The following is a 12,183-nucleotide window of genomic DNA, read 5'->3' as shown; positions in this document are numbered from 1 at the left end:
CGTAAGTATTTCATCACTTAGCAAAGTATTATATATTAGTATTTAAATATTGACAATGTTCTGCGTAAGTATTTTATTACTGGACGAAGTATTACATATCAATATTTAAGTATTGAAATCAATCATAAGGTAGGATTTGTAACATTAAATATTGAAATACTTGAATACTAAAAGTTGTATTTTAATCACAGAATATTACTAAATACTGTACTTTTAATACTGAAAATAAGTAATTAATCAATGATTCTTAGTATGATATTTCTATAAGGGTACTTGACCAGTCTTGTAGACAAGCCATGTATTTAGGTAGCAAGTTGACATTTAAAAACGTCTTATGTTAGAGACATTATTAAAAAGTTATTTGATGTTACTCTGGATATAAACAAATTTCAAATATGAGTCATATGTTATTATGTATGATTATATTTAATACAATTATATATTCACATTTTCTCCCAGTTATTTATTTTATTTGTTAATAAAACTTGAATAAATTTGAATAAATTGTTAATAAACTTTGAATAAATTGTTAATAAACTTTGAATAAATTTCATAATAAACTTTGAATAAATTTAAGGTTAAATAAGTCACTTACCAAGATAAACAGATGTATGTAAATGTTGCAGTAACTTTACGGTGCGTAGAATCACGCAATGCATAAAGATTACATCCTTTATGAGCCTATCACATGTTAATTATACTATGTACAACAAATCATATAATGACGAAATGGAAATACAAAAAAAAATCTAAATTTTTACTCAAAACAATGTGTCATTTAGTTTACTGGCAAATACAGATATATTTTGATAATTAGTTTTCTTATTCAATATAAAACAACTTAATATAAAGTTTACATCGTGTCCATAAAATTGTTTCTTTTTTTAGATTTAGCATATTTTCATCATATAGACATCATGCTTTGATTATTATATACAGTGTGTCTGAGACCACCCGTACACCCCTTTTATCTCGGAAACAGAGCATTTTAGAAAAAAACGTTTCAAAGTAAAGTTATATGGTTTCGAGGTGTATATAAGATGGTGTCATTGATTTGACCTTGGTTGGCGCCACCAAGGTCAAGTCAACGTCAACTTTGCTTTTTTAAATAGAAATATGTATTTTTTATTACGGAATTTTATTTTACGTAAAGAAACAAACAGCTTTTGTTTGAAAATTTTTTTCATACGACCTCATTTTTTAAGATATTTACGGAAATATCTACAGAATTATTGGTTTCAATAAATTTTTACTCGAATTCTATTAACTTTACCGAAAAATGGCAAGAAATAAAAATTGCTTATTTTCTTCTCATCGGGCTCTAAGAATTTTTTCTGAATTTTTTATTAACTTTTTAGTACTTAAAGAAAATGCACGAAAATGTATTTGACCTTGGCGGCACCATCCAAGGTCAAATCAATGACACCATCTTATGTACACCTCGAAACCATACAACCTTTTCTTTGAAACGTTTTTTTTTAAAATGCTCTGTTTCCGAGATAAAAGGTGTGTACATGTGGTCTCTGACACCCTATATAGTTACAAGTTATTTTTTTTGTATCTAGTTACTAGCTAATTTTTCTGGTACAGTTACTAGAAGAAATGAGCGTTATGGCTCCTGCACACAGGACGCGGTAATGCTTGCCGCGCTGCGGAAGTTCGCGCGATAGCCAATCAATATGCTACTTTCCGTAATAACCTTCTAGCTCTTACGGAAAAACAACATATTGATTGGCTGTCGCGCGGACTTCTGCCGCACGGCGAGCATTACCGCGTCCTGTGTGCAGGAGCCATTACATTTCTGACTAATAGATAGTTACGATTTTTCGTCTCATGATAGTGTACTATTTTCTGTCTAGCTACTAGCTAATTTTTCTTGTACAGCCACTAGGAGAAGTGAGCTTTACATTCCTAGTTAGTACTACTAGCTAGTAGCGATGCAAGACTCAACTTTTTTATGTCATTACTAGACAATCACTACATTCAATTTTTGCTCGGGTACTTAAAGAATTCTAAAAGAAATTATAATAGTCAAAGACAATAAGATCATTAGTTAAGAAGTTACACGTCAAATGTCTGCCGCCATATAACTTTAACCTTCTAAGGACCGGCTATTTTGTTATTGACTTTTTTATTTTAAGAGCTAGAACTTTTTTGTTAATGCCATTGGATTGAATGGGGAAAAAGCTGACACCGCCGTCGCGCCGATATATCGGCTTCCGGTCCTCTAAAGGTTAATAATAATTATTGAACAATTCTAAGAATTAAATTTATTTTATTTATCAGGAGCTCTTGAATTCGCCAGAAAATATCAAATAAGCTATTTAAAATTATTCGAGCTTGACATACATTTTTTCAATTTTTTGAAAAAAACAATTTTTTTCAATCAGGAACTCTAGTATTTGTCAAAAATATTAAATGAACTATTTAAAACTATTCTATCATGATGTTGGGTATGAAGTTAACACCCCATTTTTTAATCGCTATTTTAATACTATTAATCGTCGGAAGTCTTTTAATAAACATAAAACTACTCCTATACTCTTCGAAAGGAAGCTAAAACCTTAATCAGAACTATCGAATGCTATAGTTGAGGTGTTAACTTCACACGCCCGAAATAGCACTTCGCAATTAGAATTCTTTTCTTTAGTGAACAAATACTTTGGCTAAACAAATATTATTTGGCTTTTCAAGTAATTTTATTGTTTAATAAAAATTAAACAATTGCATATAATATTCTTATTTCATTATAACATTTCTTTTTTTATCTAACCGCAGCTTCAACCACAATGATTTAACAGGAACTGTTGTAAAAGAGTTGTAAAAAGTGACAATTTTATCATCGTCATTACTCGTCGCTAATATACGCACTACATCACAAATTACTCACTTAGCGTTTCGTTGTTAATAACTGACAATTACGAACACTTACGATAAAACGCTGCATCACGTACTCTTCCTTAGATTACGCTTCAGTCGTTTGCGACGCGGTCGAATTCACGATTCATCGATTTTATTCCGTTATTAATAATTTTGTATTGTTAGTGCGACGTGTCGTAAATTTTTGTATCATGGCGGACATATTTTTCCGTGCGTTTCTACAATATATTCGTAACGGTAAGTTTTCGGTAAAAAGTATTTAAAAAAAGATGCGATAAATAATGGACGAGGCTGCGTTCACAGGACACAATATTATTATATTAAGAAAATCGTTATTATTATTTATTAATAGAAAAGCAACTTTTGGTTACGTAATAGGGAAATAAAATAGAGTAGCATAAGCATATTAGAAAGATTCGAGACATTTGCAAACCGAGCAGAACGGCTTGTTCATAGAGAAAATATTGTAGTAAAAATCATAACTCCATAAGTTCACGTAATTTTGAATTCGTAATTTTGAACCATTTAGAAATTATAACCAAAATTACAATATATTTATTTAAGAATGTTGCACGTTTGACATTTGCTACAAAATTATTGCAATTACTTTTTACATATTGTATATTTGGTAGTCAAATTTATTATTTTTATAATAATTACTGTAATTAAATACTACAATTAACTACTACAATTTTAATATGATCGGACTTTGCAAAAAACATTCTAAAATAATATATAATTTTAACGTTATTTTTAACGTTATTTTCAATATTTTCTTCAAGTACCGATGGCAGAGAATCGCGTCGATCTATAAATATTTATTAGACTCTTTAATATCGATTGACAGAAGCGTTTGTTTTTCTCATTGCAGCTGCGAGTTGGCGCAAGATGACATCCAACGAGGATGACGATCTGATCGATCTTGGGAACGATGCGTGCGTACCGCGCGTCACCGTGGATGACCCGACGCCCGAAGAACAAGAACATCTGCTCGATGTATGTCCTCCGAAATTAGAACAAAAGCTCTCGCTTACCAAGCGACAAGAGCGAGTACTCGAAGGTAGCGACAGAAGTGATATCTTAGTGACTCTGGGCCACGATCAAGTGGTGCCGATTTGCAAGAGGATCGACGTAGTCTCGTCAGACACTATCAAGCGGATTCGCGACATTACCCGAAACCTGGAGCCGGTGATACATAAAACTTGTCCGGGTATCAATGAGGAGTCGCAACAGGATATGGTGGACCACGCAACGTCCTTGAATTATGAAAAGAAGAGAAATTCGACAGTGAAGCATGAAGATGAGACGTACGAGGCTCGAGAGATAAATAATGCTTTCAACTTCCTCACCGAGCATGATGACAACGAGGATCAAGTGGGATCGAACTTTGGCCGACTGAGGAATGAGATCGATTCCAATCGTATCGTGTCCTCGATGTGCTCCTTTATCGAGGAAGACACAGTTGGTGATTTCTTTGAATCGCCGTCTAGAACTTTGAACGACGAAGCGACTGGGAACGACGCAGATGAGAAGAAATATTTCACGAAGAATGACTACGATATTCAACTGGATAATTTGGCCTTTGAATCTTCGCCTAATTCGAGTACGTTTCGCCAGGGCAGCCAAATTAACGAGAAATCCGTGTATACCGATACAGAAGTTCGCGCGACAACTAATCTCAAGAGACGTAGCCAGGAAGACGCCGCGTTCGAGCGAATAACCAAAAGGCGTTCGTTACGAGATAAATCACACCGTAAATCGTGGACAGAAGGGACGAGTTTAAACTCCGATCTTACCGATGAACTTCCCAGAATCGACAGATCTACCAGTCTGGAAGAGTATCGCTGTGTGCCATCTATTCCCAACATCAATCGTGGAATATCCGGCTTTTTCACGAGGTACGAATACTTCCGTCATTTTTCATACTTTCTTGCGAGCATCAGTTCTTTCAATATTATTCGGTCGTATGTCATTCGAAGAGGAAACGTGAGAGAAAATTATATCGTTTATTTGAGCATTAAAAATGTAAAAATGCTAAATTAGATATAGAGGAAAGTAGCCAAAAGCGACATAGGCCTCCTAAAGCGACATACTTTTATATCTCATATATTAAATGTTATATTTTATCGAAATTAATATAAACGCAATTCGTTTTATCAGTTAAGTCATGAAAAATTTATACTTATATTTTTTGTTCTTTTATGTGCTAAATTAGCAAATATCGAGTTTTAGAAATTCGCAAGTTTTGTTTCTATGATTTTCATTGACGAATTACGTAGATTAAACAGCGTTAATTATCTTTTTGTCCACAATATTAAGTTCTTCTATATGCATTTGGCTTTTGTAAAAATATTTTTATCTTCATCACTTTTTTCATCACTGTATAATTTGAAAAATTTTATGAGAATGTGTCTTAAAATAACATACTTTTACAGTATGCAATAGGTGCGATATTCTGTGACTAACATAACCTGATTCTAACCTCTTATTGTGACGTGCCTAGATAACAAAATGTTGTCACAGTGATATCATGGTGCGCGCACGCATGCCCATAATGTTACACGCATATTATCATACAGATGCGTCCTCATATGAGACTCATAATGCTCGCACATGTACGACCTCATGTGTGCGGGTCATACGCAGGTCATGTGCGGGTCATAGTTTCCACTGAGGACGTAATTTGGTTATTGTATTCTTCATCATATCGCATTCAAAACGTCGGCAAACGTCTAAATCTTCATTTAGACTGTTAAAATTTTACATTTGAAAGTGTTACACTTCTTTAGTTTTACTTTAAATGTATGTAAAAACTGACATATGTTTAAGTTTATGATTATTTCAAGATTCACTTTAACTTTGTGTTGAAATATTTTAAAAATGTTGATTTCCTACAATGAAATGTAGGAAATCAGATGTTAAAATAATTCAAGATAATGTCCCACGAGCACCGCCTTATATACCCTGTTACGTGGGTTTTTCAATTCGAGTGCTGGCATCATCACCGACGCCGCCTAGCGGTGCATGTCTGTAGCTACACTCACGGCGTGATTGTACAATGCGATTCATAGCGCTCGCACGCGTGCTCCCATCACGTAGTGCGGGCAGCGTGATGATAGCACTGTGTGCGCATGGCGTGATACTCACGGCGTGATTGTACAATGCGTTTCATAGCGCTCGCACGCGTGCCCCCATCACGTCGTGCGGGACAGCGTGATAGCACTGTGCGGACACGGTGTGAGACGCACACGTGAGGGCAATATGAGCTCGCACGAATTGTTATCTGGGTGGTATCATTGTATTGTATATGTTTAATTTTGTTTAGTTTAAAAATATAACATATGTAAAATATGTGAGAAATGAAAAATATGGAAATGCCAAAGATATGTTTTTATTTAATTATATTTGCCTTTTGTAACATTATATTTTAAATAAATGAATATTATTCAACCATTAAACGTATTAATGAACTATTTATTACCAAATATTATCATATATGCAACATGTTATATAACTTTCAATAAGTATGTCGCTTTTGGCACCCATTTTCTTTGAACTCCATTTTTGTGCATTTTACAAAAACATTTTTTAGAAACAAATTTAGAAACAATTTCAGTAAAAATGATATTAACTGATAAGGAGTACTTACAACTACATGTATATATATATTTACATTTATATTTTGAGCTTTACATTAAGACATAACCTCTAAAAACAAAGCTGTGTATCATTTTTAGTGTCTTTATATTCACGATTATCACAATGAGATTATCGATGACGGGAAATATTTATAATTCTTTTAATTACATTTATGAAGCAGATATGCTGTACTGAATTAATTATTACACTTACACCATATAGAATGTTTGATACAAAACACGCAAGACCACCACATGTGTGTTATGTGGTTGTTGATAGAGGAATTTTTTGCCTAGTTTGATCTAATTTACTCACACATGAGCACATCTTGCGTGTCTTGCCTCAGATATTGTGTATAATAATGTAGCTTTTCGTGATATTAATGCAGTAATAGTTACATATTTTGGTTTAGCGTCGTAGATTGTCTAGATTTTTCTTTTGTAGATTTGTTTCCGACGTTTTGAATATTCATCAGTTTATTTCATCAGAGAGGAGAGCAATCTCATACAATATCTGGTTATTCTTTTCCCTGATGAAGTAAACTGAAATGTTCAAAAAACGTTAGGAACAAACTCACGAAGAACTTAGCGTTAAACCGGAAACCAAAACGAGTATTTGTTTATTCCGCGGAAATTTTAAATACCAAATGCAGTAATAGATTTACTAAAAGTTACATATAGATTTCTATATTACATTTTACATGACATATTGTTTCAACTAAATCTTAATAATTTTATTATATGAATAGGGTCGAGTTCACTGATTCCAATAACTTTGCAGAATGTTGGAGTCAAAATCTTTGAGTTCTAAACATAAAATTAAAATTAGCTCATTGTTTATACAAGAGTTACTAACAAAAATTGTTAAAAATTCTTGGAAAGTTTTTATTAAAGGCTATAACTTTAACAATATATTAATATATATTTATATATTTTATATTATATTTATATATTTATATTTTATAATATATATATTTGAGGGTAACAATATACAGGGTGTCCCGCGTAAGACGGATTAAAAGAAAAATATAAGTAGAACACATAAAAGTGAACAAAAATTGTATAGGTCATTTTTCAAACAACCACGTAAAATTTCAAGATATTAATTAAAATAGTTGGACAAATTAGAACGCGCGACGCGACAGGCGGGACATACGTCTCACAGCGGTCGGCGAAGAAAATGGACGATTGCTCGCGGGCCTATCTTATAGGCCAGAGAGGACCGTTCGGGGCTATACTGAAATGGATAGCTCCGTACGTGTACGTGTACGTGTGCGCTCGGAACGTCGGGCGATGAGTAACAGAAGAAGATAGATATATGACGTTCTATCTCTTTCTCTCGTGCACGCATTATTTTTTTCACAGGGACCGTCACGGCAGCGATGCTGGGCAGAAGACGCGGCACCTACGCACACAAAGAGAAGCCAGATACATGTACGTTTAGCGCTTGAACTCAATATACATGTATAAGCGCGCATGCATGGCTGCTTCTTGTGTACGTGCACTGTTAAATCCGTAATGTCAAATTAATTTAAATCATTTTTAATTATTCCTATAAGTTGCCACTGCTCATATTAAATATGTCGTTAATTTAACTAAGATAGAGAGAGATCTCTCGCCGAACGAGAGAGAGAATGTCATTCCCTCTTTCTCGTTCCATATCGCGTGGGTACAGAGCGGCTGCGGAACGAGAAAGAGGGAATGACATTCTCTCTCTCGCTCGGCGAGAGATCTCTTTCTATCTTAGTTAAATTAACGACATATTTAATATGAGCAGTGGCAACTTATAGGAATAATTAAAAATGATTTAAATTAATTTGACATTACGGATTTAACAGTGCACGTACACAAGAAGCAGCCATGCATGCGCGCTTATACATGTATATTGAGTTCAAGCGCTAAACGTACATGTATCTGGCTTCTCTTTGTGTGCGTAGGTGCCGCGTCTTCTGCCCAGCATCGCTGCCGTGACGGTCCCTGTGAAAAAAATAATGCGTGCACGAGAGAAAGAGATAGAACGTCATATATCTATCTTCTTCTGTTACTCATCGCCCGACGTTCCGAGCGCACACGTACACGGACGCACATACGGAGCTATCCATTTCAGTATAGCCCCGAACGGTTCGCCTCTCTGGCCTATGAGATAGGCCCGCGAGCAATCGTCCATTTTCTTCGCCGACCGCTGTGAGCCGTATTTCCCGCCTGTCGCGTCGCGCGTTCTAATTTGTCCAACTATTTTAATTAATATCTTGAAATTTTACGTGGTTGTTTGAAAAATGACCTATACAATTTTTGTTCACTTTTATGTGTTCTACTTATATTTTTCTTTTGGTTCGTCTTACGCGGGACACCCTGTATATACAGGATGTCTGACTTTTACCGTACCAGAGCTAATATATAGTTAGAGTAGGTCGGGATGAATAATGAAATCGGTGTCTTTTTTAAACAACCACGTGAAATTTTGAGATATTAACAACAAAAGATTTCTACCGGCAGTCCATTGACAATCAGGACACGCGCTGCGATGAGACGAACGCTGTACGCGCTGTAGCATCGGCATGAGAGACTAACCGGTCCAACCCCCTAGCAATGAGGAAAACGCGTTGCTAGAAGCCTGGGCCGGCTAGTCTATCGTGCCAATGCTACAGCGCGTACAACGTTTGTCACACTGCAGCGCGTGTGCTGATTGGCCAGTGGGCTGCGGCACGGTAGAAATATTTCGTTGTTAATATCTCAAAATTTGACGTGGTTGTTTAAAAAAAAACTCCCATTCTATTACTCACCCCGACTTATTTTAGCTATATATTAGCTTTGGTACGGTACGAGTCAGACACCCTGTCCGGCACTAGATACTATCCGGCGCTGGGGGAACTCCCCCTCAGGTCAATCCAGTAAACGCTAGATATTCCTAGAATATTCACAGAATGTTCCACAAATCCAAAATTAACATCCCAAGAATGTCTCAAAACATTCCGGAATATTCACAGAATGTTTAAGGAAGATTCAAATAAGCGCTAAATGTTCCACTTTTTTACAAATATTGGCGAATTAGTTAAAATAAGAAACCAGTCAGTGTTTGCTGACTTTACTTGAAATTTAAGATTACTTGATTCCAAATGTTACATTACACTTAAAAATTCTCACTAACTTTGGGATTCGAACTTGGACCTGAAGTACCTTTGGATTATCAACCTATTGGTTTAGACACTACACCACTTCTTCGATCGATATAAACGTCTTATATTTTGTCTATATATGTTGCATTAATATAATTTTTTTATATGATTTAATTTTTTAATAAGAATTATATTTTTCATACTTTTATTATTAATTTAAACATTAACTAGAGATGAGATCTACGAAACGTCGTACATTCTATTTCGGTCTTAAAATATTTATAGTAAAATATTTATAGTAAAATTTTTTTTATTACTGTTATTAAATAGACAAAGTCATAAGAGATTATAAAATTTGAATGGTTATAAAAGGGCACAATTAAAAAAAGAGAAAAAATTCATCTTACCATATAAAATTTAATTTAATTTAATTTAATCAATTAAATTTATATATAAATATATAAATCTACGCTTATTATAAGGGATATCTGTCTAATGCAACCATACCATATAATAAATGAAATTAGCTAATAATAGTAATTTCTCATAAATTCTCAGAATATTTCAAGTAATGATTTCCAAAATATTCATTATAATATATTTTTGAGGAATACTTTAGAATAAATTAAACTCGGGTAATTCTTCGGATATTCATTTTTTTAATTCTTTAGATGTTCTTTAACATTCCCTCTATTCTCTGTGTCCATGCAGCACAAATATCCGAAATACATCCCAGAGACATCCCAGAGATATCAGATTGCCTCTGAAACGTCTCTGGGATATATTGGGAGTACAAATAAGTCTCCGCTGTTTGACAAAAGATGGCCCCACCAGTAAGTTATGGTTGAAATTGTCAGATGTAAAACGTCATATCGTGAGGTTGGACATCTGGCAACACCATAACCTTGAAATATTAGCGATTTTGTATCAGCATCACATAATTTTTTTCATGCGAAAATGTCGAGTTTTGAGCCGAATAAGTGTCATTTGCAGGAACTTTTGATTTACTTCTTTAATTTGAAGAAATCTGCAGCTGAAGCGCATCGATTGCTTGTAGAAGCATATGGTGAGGCTGCTTTAACTGAGAGAAGTTGTGAGTGGTTTCAAAAGTTTAAGAACGGTGAGTTTGACGTCGAAGACAAAGAACGTAGCGGAAGCCGAAAGTGTACGAAGACGCGGAATTGGAAGCATTATTGGAGGAAGATTCGTGCCAAACGCAAGAAGAACTTGCACTTACGTTAGGAGTGACTCAACAAGCAATTTTACATCGTTTAAAATCGTTGGGAATGATTCAAAAGCAAGGAAATTGGGTTACATATGAACTGAAGCCGAAAAACATTGAACGCCGATTTTGCACATGTGAAATGCTGCTTGCCAGACATAGAAAGGGTTTTTTGTATCGTATAGTCACTGATGATGAAAAATGGATGAAAAATCCATTATGATAACCCAAAGAAGAGGAAATCATGGGGACCACGTGGCCATGCTTCAACATCAACAGCCAAGCCGAATATTCATGGAAAAAAACCCATGTTGTGTATTTGGTGGGATCAGCTTGGTGTCGTGTATTATGAGTTACTCAAACCGAACGAAACCATTACTGGGGTTCTCTACCGAACACAATTGATGAGATTGAGCCAAGCACTCAAGGAAAAACGCGTCTACTATTACTCCAGACGCGACCAAATTATTCTCCTGCATGATAATGCTCGTCCACATGTTGCGGCGCCGGTCAAAATCTACTTGGAAACACTCAATTGGGAAGTTTTACCTCACCCGCCGTATTCACCAGACATTGCTCCCTCTGACTATCACTTGTTTCGATCGATGACGTACGGCCTGTCTGAGCAGCACTTCACATCATATGAAGATACCAAAAATTGGGTCTATTCGTGGATAGCTTCAAAAGATGAAGCGTTCTTCCGACGCGGTATCCGTATGTTGCCAGAAAGATGGGAAAAAGTAGTGGCTAGCGATGGACAATATTTTGAATAAAACATAAGGTACCGTTCTTTCACAATAAATGCCCAATTTTTTATAAAAAACGGCGGAAACTTATTTGTACTCCCAATATTTCAGACATTTGGTGTTGTATGGGATGTTATTTGGGTTGAATATTCCTTATTGTACATGTAAGTATGTTCATGGAATGTCAATGGAATATTTTGGATATTTCACGATTGATTGATTTGAACATTTTGTGAACATTCTTTTTATATTCCGATATATACAGAAAAGCTTTCTGTATAAACACTTTTACTATATAATAGTAGGAACATTGCAAATCACAGACTTTAGTCGTAATTATACATGGTAAAAATCACAATTATTATTTTTTCATCGTGCGTACGCGACCATTCTCTTGCAGACACAACGGCACTCCCCTGACAGCACCGGACGTGGCGAGCACGTCGTTATGACGTAATAACGTCGTAATAACGTGCTTGTAACGTTCTTGGCAGACAGGGTAGCGGCGAAAAACCTTCATACTCAAGCAGCGATTGTCACTTAAGTATAGATTATCTCATATTAGGAATACCTTCGGTATC

At 35.1% G+C, this 12,183-nt stretch overlaps 1 protein-coding gene across 2 annotated transcripts in view; it reads left to right on the top strand.

Annotated features, from left to right (window-relative positions):
• LOC116852173 overlaps positions 1–12,183 on the top strand; it is a 292,000-nt gene that overhangs the window by 51,205 nt on the left and 228,612 nt on the right. For both annotated transcript variants that reach the window (XM_032832254.1, XM_032832253.1), the window contains exon 2: positions 3,752–4,778. In XM_032832254.1, coding sequence (XP_032688145.1) covers positions 3,769–4,778 — 1,010 coding nt within the window. In that variant the 5' untranslated portion in view covers positions 3,752–3,768. The remainder of the gene's footprint in view (positions 1–3,751; positions 4,779–12,183) is intronic.

This window comes from Odontomachus brunneus, unplaced genomic scaffold (assembly GCF_010583005.1).
Source record: "Odontomachus brunneus isolate Ranch 3 - 2012 unplaced genomic scaffold, Obru_v1 Obru_scaffold_204, whole genome shotgun sequence".
Classification (NCBI taxonomy): Eukaryota; Metazoa; Arthropoda; class Insecta; order Hymenoptera; family Formicidae; genus Odontomachus; species Odontomachus brunneus.
This window is presented reverse-complemented; position numbering and strand designations above follow the sequence as displayed.